This window comes from Monodon monoceros, unplaced genomic scaffold (genome assembly GCF_005190385.1).
Source record: "Monodon monoceros isolate NGI ecotype Baffin Bay Population unplaced genomic scaffold, NGI_Narwhal_1 Super_Scaffold_7, whole genome shotgun sequence".
Classification (NCBI taxonomy): Eukaryota; Metazoa; Chordata; class Mammalia; order Artiodactyla; family Monodontidae; genus Monodon; species Monodon monoceros.
In genome coordinates this window covers 76,837,722-76,859,873 of record NW_021703784.1, presented here as the reverse complement: position 1 = coordinate 76,859,873, position 22,152 = coordinate 76,837,722, and the positions used below count along the sequence as shown (strand labels likewise).

Genomic DNA, 22,152 nt, shown 5'->3' with positions numbered 1-22,152 from the left:
CTTTATTGTTTAAAAACCTTTAAATGGCTCCTCATTGCTTTCAAGATAACATGTCAGCTCTTTAGTGCAACATACATTTTGACATTTCATGACTTGGTCCCTATCTCCGTCTCCGGCATCATATATCTCTTTCCATCCTTATCTACCCTTTCCCTCTACAACCTCTGTTATTATAACTAATTATAGTTAACATCTATTGAGTGCTTACCCTCAGCTAGGAGCCATGCTAAATACTTTACATTAATATTTTCCAAACTTCTCTGCTGATGCCTATCACCTGGGATCTTTGCTCAAAATACAGTTCCTAGTTCTTAGCCCAGATCTGCTGAGTCCTAGTCTTCAGGGACCGAGTCTGGGAAGTTGTATTAAACACACACACACATACACATACACACACACACGACTCTTATCATCTGAGAAGTTTGGGAAAACACTGCTCTACATGAACTTTTACTTAATCCACATAAAAATATAATGAGATAAGAACTATTATTAGTCTCATTTATAGACAGAAATCTGAGGCTTAAGGGAAGAAGTTATTTGTCCAAAGACACATAGTTAACTGATTATCATTATTACAATTTGAACCTAGGCATCCAATCCCAGGATTTACAGCCCTGCTATGCTCTACTCTCTCAGTGCCTCCACTGTGATCACTTTCAATTCTCTGTGCTTCCTCTGCCCTTTGACTTGGAAAGTCATTTTCCCATCTTTGCCAGGAAAACCACTGTTAACACTCATTCAATTTACACTGAAGCTTTCATTAACCTCCCCAGTATTGGTTGCCTTCCTATGAACTGTTCTGTTAACATAACACATCGTCATCTACATCCTTATCTGTTCCTCTACCAGACTATAAGCAGGCACATCCCAAGTCCTTCTATGTCCTTAGTCTATCACTGTGCCTGATATATACCAGGTATATATGGTATAATTGTGATTATAGGTGATTACAGGTGATTAAATATCTGTCAAATGAATAAAAGTCTAACAAGTCACTTTAGTGTTGCAAGTGCTTGTGGTTTAGATGCCGTAAATGGATGGAGCTAGGGTTAGTCCAGAAACGTATTTGTTTTCAGGTATTGAATGCAGCCTCTTCAAATCAAGCCATGCCCCCATTGAACTTACCTGTTTTCATTCTAGGAGTCTCTTAGGAGAGGTGAGACTGAGAACCCAACCCATTTCATTTGAAGTATAGAGGAATCAAACATGTGTGATGTACTATAGTAGCCCCAGGCAAGACCAGATAATGGGAAAGGACAAAGAAGGCCCCAGAAAGGGGCAGTGTTCCAAGAGAAAGAGGAGCCTGGGCAGGCGATGTGGACTTACTACCAGAGTTCAGAAAATAGAGGGGTGTGCCGACATAGGCCTAAGACACTTTTGATCCAGACTCCCAGTGCCATGGGCACACTATGAGTGTGAAACAAAAGTTAAAGCATGGATGGAAGTAGTGTTTTCACTCGGTCTTAAGGTGACAGGTAGAGCTCTACAGTGGTGGCAGTGATTAAGACTTTTGAAATAGGAGGCTTGGTTAGGTCCCAAAGTGTATGGACTAAAAATCTATGTACTACCAGGATTTCAGCAAATGGAAGTGCTGAGACTCCCCTTTTCGGCAGAGGTAGGGAAGGGACTGGGCACAACCAGAGTGGAACTTTCATGGCTGGTGGTGACACCTGTGTTCCATCACTGAAAGCAAGGCAGTGGCCATATAAGAAGCCAAGACCAGCAAGTCAAGCTGTCCAGAGGTTAACAAACATCATGTCCACTTATGAGTGTTGCATGCATCTTGGTTCTACCTTTTCTAGTTATTAGTTGAAGGCAAGCAGTGAGGAGAACTGATCCACGGACAGGGGTAAGCTATGCTGGCAGTCCTTGGGAGTATTTATTTGGGGAAAGAGCAACTTGGTGGGGGATGGAACTAGATTTTCTTTTCATTTGGCATATTCTTGGGTTTGGTATCATAATTTAGGTATTAAAAGAAATGCTGAGATCACCAGGTTGGTGAGGTCTGGAAATTGGGGTCATGTAATTCTGTAATAAGAGTAAACAAAAGAGATCTTTGAAAATATGAAGCCTCTTCCCACGCATGCTAAAGACAGTCATATGCAGTCACGAAAAATGAGACCCTCCAGGCAACAGAGCAGAAACATGTTTTGAGACGCTTTATTTGAAATGCAACCTTTATTTGAAACAAAAGCTTTATTTAAAAGAAGACTTACTTGAAGAAAGACTTTGATACAAAACTATTTGAAGGCATTCTGGAGACTTTCACAGATGGGCAAAAGAAATTAGATCATACATGCAATTGGACAGAAGAGATGCTTTATTTGAAAAAGAGAGAGCATGGCTACAACATCTAAAAAGTTGGCAGTGTATATGACTACAAAGAAAAGAGAACTCTTGTGTTAAAGAAATTAATGTGTTATAGACGTGGCTCATGGCCTGTGAAGACAAATAACCTTGCCATATCTTATAAAATACACTCACTGGAATCTTATCGACAGGAGATTCAGTTTCTATTCCGGACACTCTGCCTTAAGATACGAAGCCTTGACATGACCACATCCCAGTCGGCATAAGCTCCTTCTAGATGGCGGGATATCTCAGTTCCTGCTTCATAGCTCCGTCGGCCATGAAGTAAGCGCCAGTTATCAAAGGTAATCACATCACCTAGACAAAAGATTTTGTTCAATATGAATATAATTCTATGTGTAAATGATTTGCTGAGCTAGAAAATGTAAACTGCAAAACAGCATTGCTACTTGGTTCACATCAAGACGCAATATGTTTATTTCTTTACATGAAACTGCGCATTTGCTTTTTCATACAAATCAGGCCCACTGAATGGAGACTGCTTTAGACCTTTTGACATTTGAACTACATAGCTTGGAGGGCCCTTGTAGACACTTTTATAATTCTTACTTAAAGTATTATCTCTGTATAAAACCTTTGAATTGTTCTTCCTGATGGTTACTTATCTCTTACTCAGAAGTGTTTTTTTTAAATTGAAGTATAGTTGATTTATAATATTGTGTTAATTACTGCTGTACAGCAAAGTGATTCAGTTATATATACATTCTTTTCCATTATGGTTTATTACAGGATATTGAATATAATTCCCTGTGATATATAGTAGGACCTTGTTGTTCATCCATTCTATATATAATAGCTTTCATCTGCTAACCCCAAATGTCCAATCCATCCCTTTCCCCAACCTTCTCCCCATTTACAACCACAAGTCTGTTCTCTACGTCTGTGAGTCTGTTTCATTTGTGTCATAATTTAGATTCCACATATAAGTGGTATCATATGGTATTTGTTTTTCTCCTCCTGATTAAGAAGTATTTATTTCTACTTTAACAGCTTCAAACAATTATAAGGGTAGTGATATTCTTGGTTTGTCTTTCATGTTCCTAGTATTTTATGTACATAATTTCTATGCCTCATAAAAATCTTGAAAGGAGAGTATTATCTCATATTTTCATACATGAGAAAACTGAAGCTCTGAGCAGTTGAGGCACTTGCCAGGAGATACACTGCCATTGAATGCTGAAGCTTGAATTCCAACTCCTATTTTGGGGGTATTTTTCTCCCACGATATTTCCATTTTACATGTTGCTGCTCTTAAACTCAACTTGGTGTTGACTTCATAGCAGCGGATTTATGGAGATTTCTAGTATTACCTTATTATACCAAAGATCAATTCAAAAAATAATCACACATGAAAAGTATCTTCCACTTGGCCCAATCAGCAGGAGGGAGAAATTATGCTTTTTATTTTAGATATCAAAAGCCTCAAGTTTGATGTCACTTTATTGAGTAGAGATGGTCCAGACAAACCATAGTGCTTTCTGCTCCTTTATCCAAGTGGCTGGAATACTTCAAGTACTACTTTATTTCAGATAGCACCATGTTTGCCAGATCAGATAACTGTAATGAGTAAACCCTACTCATGTACTTTAGAGTGAGGCTCATGGAGATAATTTTATTTATTTTACCAAGATAGAAAAATTAAGTACAGGTTTCAGTTTGTATTGATTGGCTATCAAAATAGAAAATATAAGTCATCAGTCTTCATATCAGACATGAGATTTTATTTGGTCTGTAGCTTGTCTTTCAATATTTATTCTTTAGGTTAGAGGTTATTAAATTTTGGTGTGCTTAAGGATTACCTAGGGACTTAGTAAAATGAGTATTTTAAAGTCTGGAGAGTCAATTTAGAGGAAGGGTAGGGGCCATGAGTCTGCTATTTAAGCAAGCTGGCTGCTCACCAAGACTCTGTTGTTAGTGTTCCACATGCCATGTTTGAGAAACACTGCTCTAGATATTGTGCTAAATGGTTAAGGTTGAAGAAAATCCATTCTTTCAGTTGTCTGAGAAAATGTGTTCACTGACCTGGATTCATCTTGAAAGTAAACTTGAATTCTTTACAATTCATGAGGTCAACAAACTCCTTCAGAGCAGCATAAAAAGGCTGAACTCTTTCAACAGGTACGTCAAATATTGTGTCTCTAGTTGCATTATTGAAGTTGATGCGAACCACTTGGCCTTTATCGTCTAATCTATTTTTCAAAGAGCAAAAGTTAAAATATAGAAGTCATGAAGTATCTATTTACATTTGTAAGGGTCATTTCATCTTGGAAGATATTTCTGAAATACAATATTAAAGAATCCAAACACATGTACAGAAGATATTAAGGTTATCTGTGGTACAATGTACTCATTTGTTTTTTTCACATATTCATTTAGCAAGAATTTTTTGAAATCTTACTACATAAGTGCCAGAATTGATTCAAATTAATTTAAAATAAATGTTTCTGAGAAATTCCAGTTAAAATTTGTTTAGGAAAATAAATTCATTCTTTATTCTTTAAAACAGCAGCTTTTACATATTAAAATATTTTTCTGTTACAGTTCATAGGTCAATCACTTTATATGTTTCATCTATGGAAGTTTTAAATATGATTTTACTGGAACAATATTGGGAAGAAAAAATTGTTTTTTAAAAATTGGAAATACTCTGTTCTATTTCAATCCCTAGTTTATAGATGGGGAAACTGAGGCACAGAGAAAGAAGAGTCTAGCATGAGGCACATTCTTTGGATCTTTCCATCTATACTATGTATCTTAGTGTATAGGCTTCTAGAAGACTGATACTGAATGTCATTTAACGTTGTATTCCCAGCAATTAACATAGATCCTGGATATAACAGGCAGTTATTAAATATTTGTTGCATATGTAACTTTGTATATATTTTTTCAGTACATTTAGAGAGTACCAAGGTCTTTTTAGTACCTTGGGAGATCCTAATATTGTGATCTCTATATTCTTTCTTAGAATATAAATCATGATCATGACAATGTAACATAATACTGTTTTCAATGTAACAAATGATAACATTATTTCTAAATTTAAGTTTGCTGGTTATAATTAGCAAGGCATGACCATTTAGACACAGAGACAAAAGGAAGAGACAAATTTTTTTTTAAGCTTATTCGGAAGGTGAACTTTTCTCCAGTTCTAAAACATCAACCAACTTTACCTTTTCTTTAGGTACAGGTGTGATGGATAAAAACTGAAGATGGGCAAGGATTGTGACAAAGTGCCAAGAATTACTCCTGGGCCAGCTTAGGAGGTGGTAATGTGAACCAACAGCTGACTGATGGGTCAAACCGAACAGACTGTCACATGTTCCAGGGGTTGGTGACACTGATTTGGGGTCTAGATTACACTTAGCTGGCTGCTCACACAGAGTGGACCATTATCAACAAGCTAGGTTATGGGAGGAAGGATGCAATGGCCTGTGGTATACAAAGTATGGCTATCTGGGCCCCTGTGCTTTGTGCCTCAGATTAATAGTCAATCCTCTGAGCCAATGGCAAGTGTAATGATAAACTCTAAGAAATAGTGACTAGCAGCAACTCTTTGCTTATTGAATAGTGACTGAAAACTACCTATTGAACCATATAGGGAAAGAATGTAAGAAAGGAACAGGTTTTCAAAAAAGGCTCTTAGAACTTGAATTTATATATATTGATAAAATACAAATATGACTGAATAGGCAGTGAAGGGCCCTTCCCTGTTGCCCCATCTTCTCCACATAGATAAAGGATGCTCTGTGGCCTGCAGGTTGTGGCTTTATGAACAAAGAATCAAGGAAGAGGTCAGTCAGCAGAGGAGACTGTGGACCTCTGGGTTTGAGGGGTACAAAGGACAGTGCTTGGCCTTTCAATTGCCCCATTAGTGTTCATACTGCTGGTTTCAGACCCCTTTCACAGTTTCTGAGGGCATTTTGCCTTTTCATCTTATCTTTAAAATTCTAGCCTGACTGCTCCTGACCCACATTCCCTCCTCTCCCCCTGCATTATTTTCCGTACATATACCAATGACACCCTTTGTGTCATCCTCCATGATACTGACAAGTATGTCACATCTTTGAAACTTCTTGGGGTCTTCCATCCCAGCCACTCTGGTGATGTTTTTTTTTTTTCCACTAGCACCGTAATTCTTGCATGGGAATGGTTAGCTAGTTATGAGCTCTCTCTTTTGGAGTCCATGTATGTATCCTCACATATCTTTGAAAGGAACTTCGTGATTCATTAATCTCATGAAATCAGAATTGTGTGTCCCATGGTACATTGTATTAAGTTTTCATTTCCCAGAGTTCACACATGTGGGCAAAAAGAAGCAATTTCTCTATGTGTGTACGTGTGTGTAACACAGCCTCTGTCTCTTTTCACCTGGTATCTACTTTCTATATGAGAAAATAAGAAACAAATTTGTTATTTAGCATTCTCAGTAATGACCTGAGGAGAAATAGAAAGTAAATTTAGTTATGAGGTCTAGAGAAGATGTTATCCTGAGGATTGAAGAATGTTAGAGGAGATGAGTGGCTGGCATCTTGAAGATCAACCTAAAATGCAAAATTGAATCTTAGTAAGCAGGCTATTCTGTGTGCAAAAACAGAATGAAAGGAAGGTCTTGATGCAGGATTATATGTTGAGGAAGGGTAAAAAGCCCCCAAAGATGAGGAATAACCAGCTATGTATTAGCTATGCATAAAGGACAAGCATTTAAACAGAAACAAGCAACATGGTGACTGCAAATTAGTAAAAGCAAAACATCATCAGTGATGCCAATAAAAGAACCCAAGGGAAAGACTGTAGAATCATCTCCTACAATCCAGGTGGATGCTGTGGATATGCCTATTTAGTTAAAATATTATTTCTCATTGAGAGATGTGATGTGAATTTGTTGTGAGAATATCACTATGGTCTTGCCCACCACATCACATTTTATGCAAGAAAAATTTATTTCAGACTTTAAAAGCATCTCAAATCTTGCAAATGGATTATGTTCCCTCCTTGCTTTGGTCTTTAGAAACTCAGAGCTGAAATTAAAATCTATCACCAGTAAATGTGTTGGATTATGAAAATTATGGCTAGCTAAAATTTATTCTGCCCTTTCTGATCCAGACACTTTGACAGGGCTGTCTGTATATTATCTCTATAAGTCCCACTACAATTGTTATGTGGTTAAGTATTAATATCACTTTTTTTTTTTACTGAGAATTACTCCTTTTCGTGACTTAGCAAGAATAAGTCACTTGACCAACAACTCACAGATAACAAGAAGAGTTGTGTTCATGTGACTGAATTTGTAACCAGTAGGATGCAACACTATAGCTTAATCTCACTATTATTTTCGTCCTAGTTACTTTGTTCTTTATTGTACTGCATGATATTTAACTTTCTCAGCAGCCTCAAAGATCTTTTTGTATTAGATAGGACATAAGCATCTCAAAAGACTTAAAAGATTTAACCACCAGGAAAATTAACCCAAACACTCAGGGGACCGAGGCCCTTGATTAACTGAAAACTCTCTTTCATCTCCTATTGTTAAAAATACATTTTAAGTGAATTAATGTTAACCACTTGATATTCTCTATGGATATCCCTGAGACCTTGATAACGGCCAAATTCTAGAATGTTATTGCAAAAAATAACAAAAGCAAATTATGATGATAGATATTGTTAATCTCACTCAAGGAGACCTTCAAGATGGCGGAAGAGTAAGACACAGAGATCACCTTCCTCCACACAGATACATCAGAAATACATCTACTCATGGAACAACTCCTACAGAACACCTGCTGAAAGCTGGCAGAAGACCTCAGACCTCCCAAAAGGCAAGAAACTCCCCACGTACCTGGGTAGGGCAAAAGAAAAAAGGAAGAACAGAGACAAAAGAATAGGGACGTGCACCAGTGGGAGGGAGCCGTGAAGGAGGAAAGGTTTCCACACACTAGGAAGCCCCTTCGCGGGCGGAGACTGCAGGTGGCGGAGGGGGAAGCTTTGGAGCCACGGAGGAGAGCACAGCAACAGGGGTGTGGAGGGCAAAGCCGAGAGATTCCCGCACAGAGGATCAGGGCCGACCGGCACTCACCAGCCGGAGAGGCTTGTCTGCTCACCCGCCGGGGCGGGCGGCGTTGGGAGCTGAGTCTCGGGCTTCGGTCGGAGCGCAGGGAGAGGACTGGGGTTGGCGGCGTGAACACAGCCTGCAGGGGGTTAGTGCACCATGGCTAGCCGGGAGGGAGTCCGGGGAGTCCGGGGAAAAGTCTGGGAAGAAGACTTTTTCTTTCCTCTTTGTTTCCTGGTGCGCGAGGAGAGGGGATTCAGAGCGCTGCTTAAAGGAGCTCCAGAGACGGGCGCGAGCCGTGGCTAACAGCACGGACCCCAGAGACGGGCATGAGATGCTAAGGCTGCTGCTGCCACCACCAAGAAGCCTGTGTGCGAGCACAGGTCACTACCTAAACCTCCCTTCCTGGAAGCCTGTGCAGCCCGCCACTGCCAGGGTCCCGTGATCCAGGGACAGCTTCCCCGGGAGAACGCACGGCGCGCCTCAGGCTGGTGCAACGTCACTCTGGCCTCTGCCGCTGCAGACTCGCCCAGCACTCCGTGCCCCTCCCTCCCTCCGGCCTGAGTGAGCCAGAACCCCTGAATCAGCAGCTCCTTTAACCCCGTCCTACCTGAGCAAAGAACAGACGCCCTCAGGCGACCTACACGTAGAGGCGGGTCCAAATCCAAAGCTGAACCCCGGGAACTGTGCGAACAAAGAAGAGAAAGGGAAATCTCTCCCATCAGCCTGAGGAGCAGCGGATTAAATATCCACAATCAACTTGATGTACCCTGCATCTGTGGAATACCTGAATACACAACGAATCATCCCAAATTGAGGCAGTGGACTTTGGGAGCAACTATATATATATATATTTTTTTTTCCTTTTTCTCTTTTTGTGAGTGTGTATGTGTATGCTTCTGTGTGTGATTTTGTCTTATAGCTTTGATTTGACCATTTGTCCTAGGCTTCTGTCTGTCCATTTTTTTTTTTAGTATAGTTTTTAGCACTTGTTATCATTGGTATATTTGTTTTTTCATTTGGTTGCTCTCTTCTTTCTTTTTTTTTCTTTTTTATTACTTTTTAATTATTTTATTTTTAATAATTATTTCTTAATTATTTTATTTTATTTATTTTATTCCTATGTTTCTTTCTTTTTTTCTTCCTTTTCTTCTGAGCCGAGAAGGTGGGAGAGCTGAGGTCAGGACATTGGTCCACTAGAGACCTCCTGGCTCCACGTAATATCAAACGGCGAAAGCTCTCCATCTCAACACTAAGACCCCGCTCCACTCAACAAACAGCAAGCTACAGTGCTGAACATCCTATGCCAAAAAAATAGAAAGACAGGAACACAACCTCATCCATTATCAGTGAGGCTGCCTAAAATCATAATAAGGTCACAGACACCCCAAAACACACCACTGGGTGTGGACTTGCCCACCAGAAAGACAAATCCAGCCTCAACCACCAGAACACAGGCACTAGTCCCTTCCACCAAGAAGCCTACAGAACCCACTGAACCAACCTTAGCCACTGGGGGCAGACACCACAAACAATAGGAGCTATGAATCTGCAGCCTGCAAAAAGGAGACCACAAACACAGTAAGTTAAGCAAAATGAGAAGACAAAGAAACACACAACAGATGAAGGAGCAAGGTAAAAAGCCACCAGACCAAACAAATGAAGAGGAAATAAGCAGTCTACCTGAAAAAGAATTCAGAGTATTGATAATAAAGATGATCCAAAATCTTGGAAATAGAATGGAGAAAATACAAGAAACATTTAACAAGGACCTAGAAGAACTAAAGAGCAAACAAACAATGATGAACAACACAATAAATGAAATTAAAAATTCTCTAGAAGGAAAGAGTAGCAGAATAACTGAGGCAGAAAAACGGATGACTGACCTGGAAGATAAAATAGGGGAAATAACTACTGCAGAGCAGAATAAAGACAAAAGAATAAAAACAATTGAGAACAGTCTCAGAGACCTCAGGGACAACATTAAACTCACCAACATTCGAATTATAGGGGTCCCAGAAGAAGAAGAGAAAAAAAAGGATTGAGAAAATATTTGAAGAGATTATACTTGAAAACTACCCTAATATGGGAAAGGAAATAGTTAAGTCTGGAAATCACAGAGAGTCAAATAAAGGATAAATCCAAGCAGAAACACACCAAGACACATATTAATCAAACTATCAAAAATTAAATACAAAGAAAAAATACTAAAAGCAGCAAGGGTAAAACAACAAATAACCTACAAGGGAATCCCCATCAGGTTAACAGCTGATCCTTCAGCAGAAACTCTGCAAGCCTGAAGGGAGTGGCAGGACAAATTTAAAGTGATGAAAGGGAAAACCTACAACCAAGGTTACTCCACCTGGCAAGGATCTCATTCAGATTTGACAGAGAAATTAATATATTTACAGACAAGAAAAAGCTAAGAGAATTCAGCACCACCATACCAGCTTTACAACAAATGCTAAAGGAACTTCTCTAGGAAGGAAACACAAGACAAGGAAAAGACCTACAATAACAAACCCAAAACAATTAAGAAAACGGTACTAGGAACATACATATTGATAATTATCTTAAATGTAAATGGATTAAATGCTGCAACCAAAAGACATAGACTGGCTGAATGGATACAAAAACAAGGCCTCTATATATGCTGTCTACAGGAGACCCGCTTCAGACCTAGGGACACATACAGACTGAAAGTGAGGGGATGGAAAAAGATATTGCATGCAAATGGAAATCAAAAGAAAGCTGGAGTAGCAATTCTCATATCAGAAAAAATAGACTTTAAAATAAAGACTATTGCAAGAGACAAAGAAGGACACTACATAATGATCAAGGGATCAATCCAAGAAGAAGATATAACAACTGTAAATATTTATGCACCCAATATAGGAGCACCTCAATATATAAGGCAAATGCTAATAGCCACAAAAGGGGAAATTGACAGTAACAGAATCATAGTAGGGGACTTTAACACCCCACATTTGCAAATGGACAGATCATCTAAAATGAAAATAAATAAGGAAACCAGCTTTAAATGATACATTAAACAAGATGCACTTAATTGACATTTATAAGACATTCCATCCCAAAATAACAGCATACACTTTCTTTTCAAGTGCTCAAGGACCATTCTCCAGGATAGATCATAACTTGGGTCACAAATCAAGCCTTGGTAAATTTAAGAAAATTGAAATCATATCAAGTATCATTTCCGACCACAACGCTATGAGACTAGATATCAATTACAGGAAAAAAAATCTGTAAAATATACAAACACATGGAGACTAAACAATACACTACTAAATAACCAAGAGATCACTGAAGAAATCAAAAAGTACCTAGAAACAAATGACAATGAAAACATGACGACCCAAAACCCATGGGATGCAGCAAAAGCAGTTCTAAGAGGGAAGTTTATAGCAATACAATCCTACCACAAGAAACAAGAAACATCTCAAATTAACAACCTAACCTTACATCTAAAGCAATTAGAGAAAGAAGAACAAAAAAACCCCCAAAGTTAGCAGAAGGAAAGAAATCATAAAAATCAGATCAGAAATAAATGAAAAATAAATGAAGAAAACAGTAGCAAAGTTCAATAAAACTAAAAGCTGGTTCTTTGAGAAGATAAACAAAATTGATAAACCATTAGGCAGACTCATCAAGAAAAAAAGGGAGAAGACTCAAATCAATAGAATTAGAAATGAAAAAGGAGAAGTAATAACTGACACTGCAGAAATACAAAGGATCATAAGAGATTAGTACAAGCAATTGTATGCCAGTAAAATGGACAGCCTGGAAGAAATGGACAAATTCTTAGAAAAGCACAACTTTCAGGGACTGAACCAGGAAGAAATAGAAAATATAAACAGACCAATCACAAGCAGTGAAATTGAGACTGTGATTAAAAATCTTCCAACACACAAAGCCAAGGACCAGATGGCTTCACAGGCAAATTCTATCAAACATTTAGAGACGAGCTAACACCTATTCTTCTCAAACTCTTCCAAAATATAGCAGAGGGAGGAACACTCCCACACTCATTCTATGAGGCCACCATCACCCTGATACCAACACCAGACAAAGATGTCACAAAGAAAGAAAACTACAGGCCAATATCACTGATGAACATAGATGCAAAAATCCTCAACAAAATACTCGCAAACAGAATCCAACAGCACATTAAAATGTTCATACACCATTATCAAGTGGGGTTTATCCCAGGAATGCAAGGATTCTTCAATATATGTAAACCAATCAATGTGATAAACCATATTAACAAACTGAAGGAGAAAAACCATATGATCATCTCAATAGAGGGAGAAAAATCTTTCGACAAAATTCGATACCCATTTATGATAAAACCCCTCCAGCAAGTAGGCATAGAGGAACTTACCTCAACATAATAAAGGCCATATATGACAAACTCATAGCCAACATCATTCTCAATGGTGAAAAACTGAAACCATTTCCACTAAGATCAGGAACAAGACAAGGTTGCCCACTCTCACCATTATTATTCAACATAGGTTTGGAAGTTTTACTGACAGCAATCAGAGAAGAAAAAGAAATAAAAGGAATCTAAACTGGAAAAGAAGAAGTAAAGTTGTCACTGTTTGTTTGCAGATGACATGATACCATACATAGAAAATCCTAAAGATGGTACCAGAAAACTAGTAGAGGTAATCAATGAATTTGGTAAAATAGCAGTATACAAAATTAATGCACAGAAATCTCTTGCATTCCTATATACTAATGATGAAAAATCTGAAAGAGAAATTAAGGAAACACTCCCATTTACCATTGCAACCACAAGAATAAAATAACTGGAATAAACCTACCTAAGGAGACAAAAGACCTGTATGCAGAAAACTATAAGACACTGATGAAAGAAATTAAAGATGGTACAAACAGATGGAGAGATATACCATATTCTTGGATTGGAAGAATCAAAGTTGTGAAAATGACTATACTACCCAAAGCAATCTACAGATTCAATACAATCCCTATCAAACTACCACTGGCATTTTTCACAGAACTAGAACAAAAAATTTCACAATTTGTATGGAAACACAAAATATCCTGAATAGACAAAGCAATATTGAAAAAGAAAAGCAGAGCTGGAGGAATCAGGCTCCCTGACTTCAGACTATAGTACAAAGCTACAGTCATCATGACAGTATGGTACTGGCACAAAAACAGAAATATAGATCAATGGAACAGGATAGAAAGCCCAGAGATAAACCCATACACATATGGTCACCTTATTTTTGATAAAGCAGGCAAGAATATACAATGGAGAAAAGACAGCCTCTTTAATAAGTGGTGCTGGGAAAACTGGACAGCCACATGTAAAAGAATGAAATTAGAACATTCCCTACACCGTACAGAAAAATACACTCAAAATGGATGAAAGACCTAAATTTAAGCCTAGACACTGTAAAACTGTTAGAGGAAAACATAGGCAGAACACTCTATGACATAAATCACAGCAAGATCCTTTTGGAGCCACCTTCTAGAGAAATGGGAATGAAAACAAAAATAAACAAATGGAACCTAATGAAACTTCAAAGCTTTTGCACAGCAAAGGAAACCATAAACAAGATGAAAAGACAGCCGTCAGAATGGGAGAAAATATTTGCAAATGAAGCAACTGACAAAGGATTAATCTTCAAGATATACAAGAAGCTCAGGCAGCTCAATATCGAAAAAACAAACAACCCAATCCACAAATGGGTGGAAGACCTAAATAGACTTTTCTCCAAAGAAGATATACGGATTGCCCACAAACATATGAGAGGATGCTCAACATCACAAATCATTAGAGAAATGCAAATCAAAACTACAATGAGGTATCACCTCACACCAGTCAGAATGGCCATCATCAAAAAATCTACAAACAATAAACGCTGGAGCAGGTGTGGAGAAAAGGGAACCCTCTTGCGCTGTTGGTGGGAATGTAAATTGATACAGCCACTATGGAGAACAGTATGGAGGTTCCTTAAAAAACTAAAACTAGAACTACCATACGACCCAGCAATCCCACTACTGTGCATATACCCTGAGAAAGCCATAATTCAAAAAGAGTCATGTACCACAATGTTCATTGCAGCTCTATTTACAATAGCCAGGACATGGAAGCAACCTAAGTGTCCACTGACAGATGAATCAATAAAGAAGATGTGGCCATATATGCAATGGAATATTAGTCAGCCATAGAAAGAAACAAAATTGAGTTATTTGTAGTGAGGTGGATGGATCTAGAGTCTGTCATACAGAGTGGAGTAAGTCAGAAAGAGAAAAACAAATACTGTATGCTAACACATATATATGGAATCTAAAAAAAAAAAAGTTTCTGAGAAACCTAGGGTCAGGACAGGAATAAAGATCCAGACATAGACAATGGACTTGAGGACAGGAGAAGGGGGAAGGGTAAGCTGGGATGAAGTGAGAGAGTGGCACGGACTTATATATACTACCAAATGTAAAATAGATAGCTAGTGGAAAGCAGCTGCATAGTACAGGTAGATAAGCTTGGTGCTTTGTGACCGTATAGAGGGGTGGGATAGGGAGGGAGGGAGGGAGGGAGACACAAGTGGGAGGAGATACGGGGATATATGTATATGTATAGCTGATTCACTTTGTAATAAAGCAGAAACTAATACACCATTGTAATGCAATTATACTCCAGTAAAGCTGTTAAAAAAAAAATCACTCAATAGCTAAGTGTTTTTTTCTTTTCGTTTTTGTTTTTTTGCCTCTGTTCTCTAGCCCTGAAGAGTCTGCACCCATATTGTGTCACAACAAAATGGTAATTTGTCATAGAGTTTTAAGGTAACTTTTTTTTTAATTGTTGTATTTAGCCCATTTATATTTAATGTCATTATTGATAAGGTCATGTTTAAATCTACAATCTTACCATTCATTTTCTCTTTTTTTCTTGAATTTTATTTTTTATAAAGCAGGTTCTTATTAGTTATCCATCTTATACATATTAGTGTATGTATGTCAATCCCAAACCCCAATTCATCCCACCACCACCACCCACCCCCCTGCTTTTCCCTCTTTTTGTCCATACGTTTGTTCTCTACATCTGTGTCTCATTTCTGCATTTCAAACTGGTTCAGTTGTACCATTTATTTAGATTCCACATATATGCTTTAATATATGATATTTGTTTTTTTCTTTCTGACTTACTTCACTCTGTGCAAAAGCTTTTAAGTTTCATTTGTTCCCATTTGTTTATTTTTGTTTTTATTTCCATTACTCCAGTGGGTGGGTCAGAAAAGAACTTGCTGTGATTTATGTCAAAGAGTGTTCTTCCTATGTTTTCCTCTAAGAGTTTTATAGTGTCCGGTCTTACATTTTGGTCTTTAATCCATTTTGAGCTTATTTTTGTGTATGGTGTTAGGGAGTGTTCCAATTTCATTCTTTTACATGTAGCTGTCCAGTTTTCCCAGCACCACGAAGAGACTCTCTTTTCTCCATTATATTTCCTTGCCTCCTTTGTCATAGTTTAGTTGAGCATAGGTGCGTGGGTTTATCTCTTGGGTCACTATCCTGTTCCATGGATCCATGTTTCTGTTTTTGTACCAGTACCATACTGTCTTGATTACTGCAGCTTTGTAGTAAAGTCTGAAGTCAGGGAGTCTGATTCCTCCAGCTCCGTTTATTTCCCTAAAAACTGCTTTGGCTATTCCGGTCATTTGTGTCTCCATACAAATTTTAAGATTTTTTGTTTGAATTCTGTAAAAAAATGCCATTGGTAATTTGATAGGGATTGCATTGGATCTGTAGATTGCTTTGGGTAGTATAATCATTTTCACAATATTGTTTTTTCCAATCCAAGAACATGATATATCTCTCCATTGGTTTGTATCATCTTTGATTTCTTTCATCAGTGTCTTATAGTTTTCTGAGTACAGGTCTTTTACCTTAATAAGTAAGTTTATTCCTAGGTATTTTATTCTTTTTTTGCAATGGTGAATGGGATTGTTTCCTTAATTTCTCCCTCTGATCTTTCATTGTTAGTGTATAGGATTGCAAGAGATTTCTGTGCATTAATTTTGTATCCTGCAAATTTACCAAATTCATTGATTAGCTGTAGTGGTTTTCTGGTGGCATCTTTAGGATTATCGATGTGTAGTATCATGTCACCTGCAAACAGTGACAGTTTTGCTTCTTCTTTTCCAATTTGTATCCTTTTATTTCTTTTTTTTCTCTGATTGCCATGGCTAGGACTTCCAAAACTCTGTTGAATAATAGTGACAAGGGTGAACATCCTTGTCTTGTTCCTGATCTAGAGAAATGCTTTCAGTTTTTCACAATTGAGAACGATGTTTGCTGTGGGTTTGTCAAATATGGCCTTTATTCTGTTGAGGCAGGTTCCCACGGTTTGCCCACTTTCTGGAGAGTTTTTATCATAAATGGGTGTTGAATTTTGTCAAAAGCTTTTATTGCATTTATTGAGATGATCATATGGTTTTTATTCTTCAAGTTGTTAATATGGTGTATCACATTGATTGATTTGCGTATATTGAAGAATCCTTGCATCCATGGGATAAATTCCACTTGGTCATGGTGTATGATTCTTTTAATGTGTTGTTGGATTCTGTTTGCTAGTATTTTGTTGAGGATTTTTGCATGTATATTTATGAGTGATATTGGTCTGTAATTTTCTTTTTTTGTAGTATCTTTGTCTGGTTTTGGTATCAGGGTGATGGTGGCCTCATAGAATGAGTTTGGGAGTGTTCCTTCCTAGGCAATTTTTTGGAAGAGTTTGAGAAGGATTGGTGTTAGCTCTTTTCTAAATGTGTGATAGAATTCTCCTGTGAAGCTGTCTGGTCTGGGGCTTTTGTTTGTTGGAAGATTTTTAATCACAGTTTCAATTTCATTACTTGTGATTGGTGTGTTCCTATTTTCTCTTTCTTCCTGTTTCAGTCGTGTAAGGTTATACCTTTCTAAGAATTTGTCCAGTTCTTCCAGGTTGTCCATTTTATTGGCATAGAGTTGATTGTAGTAGTCTCTTAGGATGCTTTGTATTTCTGTGGTGTCCGTTGTAACTTCTCCTTTTTCATTCCTAATTTTATTGATTTGAGTCCTCTCCCTCTTTTTTTTTTTTTGCGGTTACGCGGGCCTCTCACTGCTGTGGCCTCTCCCGTTGTGGAGCACAGGCTCCGGACGTGCAGGCTCAGCGGCCATGGCTCAGGGGCCCAGCCGCTCCATGGCATGTGGGATCTTCCCGCACCGGGGCACGAACCTGTGGCCCCTGCATTGGCAGGCGGACTCTCAACCACTGCACCACCAGGGAAGCCCAGTCCTCACCCTCTTTTTCTTGATGAGTCTGGCTAATGTTTTATCAATTTTGTTTATCTTCTCAAAGAACCAGCTTTTAGTTTTATTGATCTTTTCCATTGTTTTCTTTGTTTCTATTTCATTGATTTCTGCTCTGATCTTTATGATTTCTTTCCTTCTACTAACTTTGGGTTTTGTTTGTTCTTCTTTCTCTAGTTCCTTTAGGTGTATGGCTAGATTGTTTATTTGAAATTTTTCTTGTTTCTTGAGGTAGGATTGTATTGCTATAAACTTCCCTGTTAGAACTGCTTTTGATGCATCCCAGAGGTTTTGAATCATCGTATTTTCGTTGTCATTTGTCTCTAGGTATTTTTTGATTTTCTCTTTGATTTTTTCACTGATCTCTTTGTTATTTAGTAACGTGTTGTTTAGCCTCCATGTGTTTGTGTTTTTAACGTTTTTTCCCTGTAATTGATTTCTAATCTCATAGTGTCATTGTCAGAAAATATGCTTGATATGATGTCAATTTTCTTAAATTTACCAAGGTTTGATTTGTGACCCAAGAAGTGACCCATACTGGAGAATGTGCCATGTGCAATTGCGAAGAAAGTGTAATCTGCTGTTTTTGGATGGAATGTCCCATAAATATCAATTAAATATATCTGTTCTATTGTGTCATTTAAAGCTTGTGTTTCCTTATTAATTTTCTGTCTGGATCATCTGGCCATTGGTGTAAGTGAGGTGTTAAAACTCCCCTAATATTATTGTGTTACTGTTGATTTCCTCTTTTATAGCTGTTAACATTTGCCTTATGTAGTGAGGTGCTCCTATGTTGGGTGCATATATACTTAGAATTGTTATATCTTCTTCTTGGATTGATCCGTTGACATTATGTAATGTCCTTCCTTGTCTCATGTAACATTCTTTATTTTAAAGTCCATTTTAACTGATATGAGTATTGCTATTCCAGCTTTCTTTTGATTTCCATTTGCATTGAATATCTTTTTCCACCCCCTCACTTTCAGTGTGTATGTGTCCCTAGGTCTGAAGTGGGTCTCTTGTAGACAGCATATATATGTGTCTTGTTTTGGTATCCATTCAGCTAGCCTGTGTCTTTTGGTTGGAGCTTTTAATGCATTCACATTTAAGGTAATTATTGATATCTCTGTTCCTATTACCATTTTCTTAATTGTTTTGTTTTTGTTTTTGTAGGTCCTTTTCTTGTCTTGTGTTTCCCACTTATAAAAGTTCCTTTAGCATTTGTTGTAGAGCTGGTTTGGTGGTGCTGAATTCTCTTAGCTTTTGCCTGTCTGTAAAGCTTTTGATTTCTCCATCGAATCTGAATGAGTTCCTTGATGGATAGAGTAATGTTTGTTGTACGTTCTTTCCTTTCATCACTTTAAATATATCGTGCCACTCCCTTCTGGCTTGTAGAGTTTCCGCTGAAAAATTAGCTGTTAACCTTATGGGAGTTCCCTTGTATGTTATTTGTCGTTTTTCCCTTTTTGCATTTAATAATTTTCCTTTGTCTTTAATTTTTGTCAATTTGTTTACTATGTATCTCAGTGTGTTTCTCCTTGGGTTTTCCTGCCTGAGACTCTGCGCTTCCTGGAGTTGGGTGGCTATTTCCTTTCCCATGTTAGGGAAGTCATTGACTACAATCTCTTCAAATATTTTCTCAGGTCCTTTCTCTCTCTGTTCTCCTTCTGAAACCCCTATAATGTGAATGTTGGTGTGTTTAATGTTGTCCCAGAGGTCCCTTATGGTGTCTTCATTTCTTTTCATTCTTTTTTTTTTTTTCCTGTTTTGCGACAGTGGATTCCATAATTCTGTCTTCCAGGTCACTTATCTGTTGTTCTGCCTCAGTTATTCTGCTATTGATTCCTTCTAGTGTATTTTTCATTGCAGTTATTTTATTGTTCATCTCTGTTTGTTTGTTCTTTAATTTTTCTAGGTCTTTGTTCTTTAATTCTTGTAGGTCTTTGTTAAACATTTCTTGCATCTTCTCGATCTTTGCCTCCATTCTTTTTCCGAGGTCCTGGATCATCTTCACTATCATTATTCTGAATTCTTCTTCTGGAAGTTCGCTTATCTCCACTTACTTTAGTTGTTTTTCTGGGGTTTTACCTTGTTCCTTCATCTGGTACATAATCATCTGCCTTTTCATTTGGTCTATCTTTCTGTGAATGTGGTTTTTGTTTCACAGGCTGCAGGACTGTAGTTCTTCTTGCTTCTGCTGTTTGCCCTCTAAGTTAACTTTTAAACAGTGAAAGCTGTCCTGTTAAAACTGGGAATCTCAGGAGCTATTTTATCTTTTTCCCACCTCAATGACCTACCTCTCAGGGTATGTTATTATGAACTAGGATTTATTTTTGACATGTGTCTTTCTCTCACACCATCATTCAATCTGTCATGAAAATATGCTGTTTCGATATGCAAAATATATCCCCAAGCAGACCCTTCTCCATACTGCTGCTATCGCCACCTGGACCACTCATGTTCAAGTTACCCTCATTTCTGACCTCTGGTCATGTAGGAGCTTCCAAGCTGGTCTTCCTGCTGCTGCCCTTGCTCTTGTACACTATATTCAGCACAGCAACCATGGTGATCCACTTAAAATGTAAATGACTTTATATAAATATAGATGCCTCTCTTTTGGTCAAAATCTTCCAGCAAGCCCTTTTTTCACTAAGAATTAAAGCTAATATTATTACAATGACTAGTAAGGCTCTATGTAAACTTACCCCCACCTGGCCTCCTTTTGTAATACTATCCCCCCATTGGCCTCATTGCTGTCCCTTGGACACACCCAGCATCTTCTTAGGGTTATCCTAGGAACTTTTCTGTAGCTGCTCATCTTCTGGAAAAACTCCCTCACTCCTTTAAATTTTTGCTGAAATATCGCCTACTCAGTAAAGCTTATCCTTGACACACTATTTAATGATACAAATTTTATCCTCCCTAAGTCTTTGGCTCTACAGATTCCCCTATCCTGCCTTACTTTTCCTTTTTTCTTAAGCACTTAAAATGTTTTAATATTCATTGCAATTTACTCATCCATTTTAAAATTCCTGATTCTCCCCTCCCCTATTAGAAAGTAAGCTACATGAAGGCAGGAATCTTTGTTTTGTCCACTGATGTATCCCAAGCACCAAGAAGAGTGACTGGCTTCAGTAAATATTTGTTGAATGAATAAATGAAGATCATATGTGTATATAAGAAAGCTGAGTTAGTATACTGAGGATTTGATTATTTATTAAATGAGTTTATTTTCATATTATTTGGTTATTTCTCCTAAAAGAAGAATACAAACTCAGTTATAAAATTGGAAAACACCCCAGCATTCATTAACTGAGGTTGGATTAAATAAAACATGTCCTAGAAACGCAATGTAGGATAATTCTCATATAAGAGAATAAATGTGTGGTCCTTGTAGATACTTGAAAAATTATTGTGAAATAATGTTAAATGAAAAAAGCACACAAAACATTCTGTGTAGGGAACATATGAGTTTTTGGCATCAGTCTGGGGAGATGTCACTGTTTCATTCTCAGCCCTTGTAGTTCGGGTGAGCCTGACCTTACTCCAGAGGTGAACATGTGATCCAGGGACAGCCAGTCAAAATTCTCTGACTTCCTAGCCGTGGTGATTGCTTCCAGTATAGACTTGAACACATGTTGAGCAGCGAATCTACATCTTTGTGTTAGCTATTGCGAAGTAAGTGTTTTCTGTGTGCTGTGATTACCAGCTCTAATAACAATGAAAACTTGGAGCTTCTATTGATTATCTTTGAAAATGAAGCCAACACAGAGGATATGTTGGCTAAGAGGTGAAGGAAAAAAAGAGATCAATATCAGATGATATTTTAAAACTCCTGGACCTACCTAATTTGAGTTATATTTTTTTCACTTCTGAAAGGGTCCTGATTAACATACAATCACACTGATTATAACTCTGTAGAACTTATATTTTTAAAATGAAGTATACATGAAGTCTTAGTTACTCTTCTTATCTTGATTAAGAATAGGGAATTTGATAAAGAATTTTTTAATGGTGATAGTGTTCTTTTTTCCTCTTTCATTCAAGAACTGGAGTAAACAGTTAATAAAAACTAAAGTTCGTGAGTTAACTGAATTTTTCTGTTGTTTAAGCTTTAGGTTAATGAAGCATTTGCTGTCAACAGTTTTACTGCTCTGACAAATTTAGAAACAGTACTTACTCTATAATTTTGTGTTTGGATTGTACGGAGAAATCGCAGTAATCCACTCCAATGTCTGTAAAGTCCACAAAGGTGGAGGACAGAATCTGGAATGCCCAAGGATTTTTTTCCTTGAGCTTTTGGCATACGTTAAATCCATCTACAATTTCTGAATCACCCCCAGTGACTGTTTGCTTTATGCAGTGCAGAAGCTGAACCTATGAAAAGAAACAGA

General features: G+C 37.7%; 1 protein-coding gene across 8 annotated transcripts in view; it reads right to left on the bottom strand.

Moving 5' to 3' along the window:
* Positions 1-2,162: 2,162 nt before the first annotated feature.
* The window catches only part of BBOX1 (gamma-butyrobetaine hydroxylase 1), a 77,829-nt gene continuing 57,839 nt past the window's right edge, over positions 2,163-22,152 (bottom strand). For all 8 annotated transcript variants that reach the window (XM_029207453.1, XM_029207455.1, XM_029207456.1 and 5 more), the window contains 3 exons: positions 21,939-22,135; positions 4,396-4,562; positions 2,163-2,670 (listed from right to left, as the gene is read on the bottom strand). In XM_029207453.1, coding sequence (XP_029063286.1) covers positions 2,510-2,670; positions 4,396-4,562; positions 21,939-22,135 — 525 coding nt within the window. In that variant the 3' untranslated portion in view covers positions 2,163-2,509. The remainder of the gene's footprint in view (positions 2,671-4,395; positions 4,563-21,938; positions 22,136-22,152) is intronic.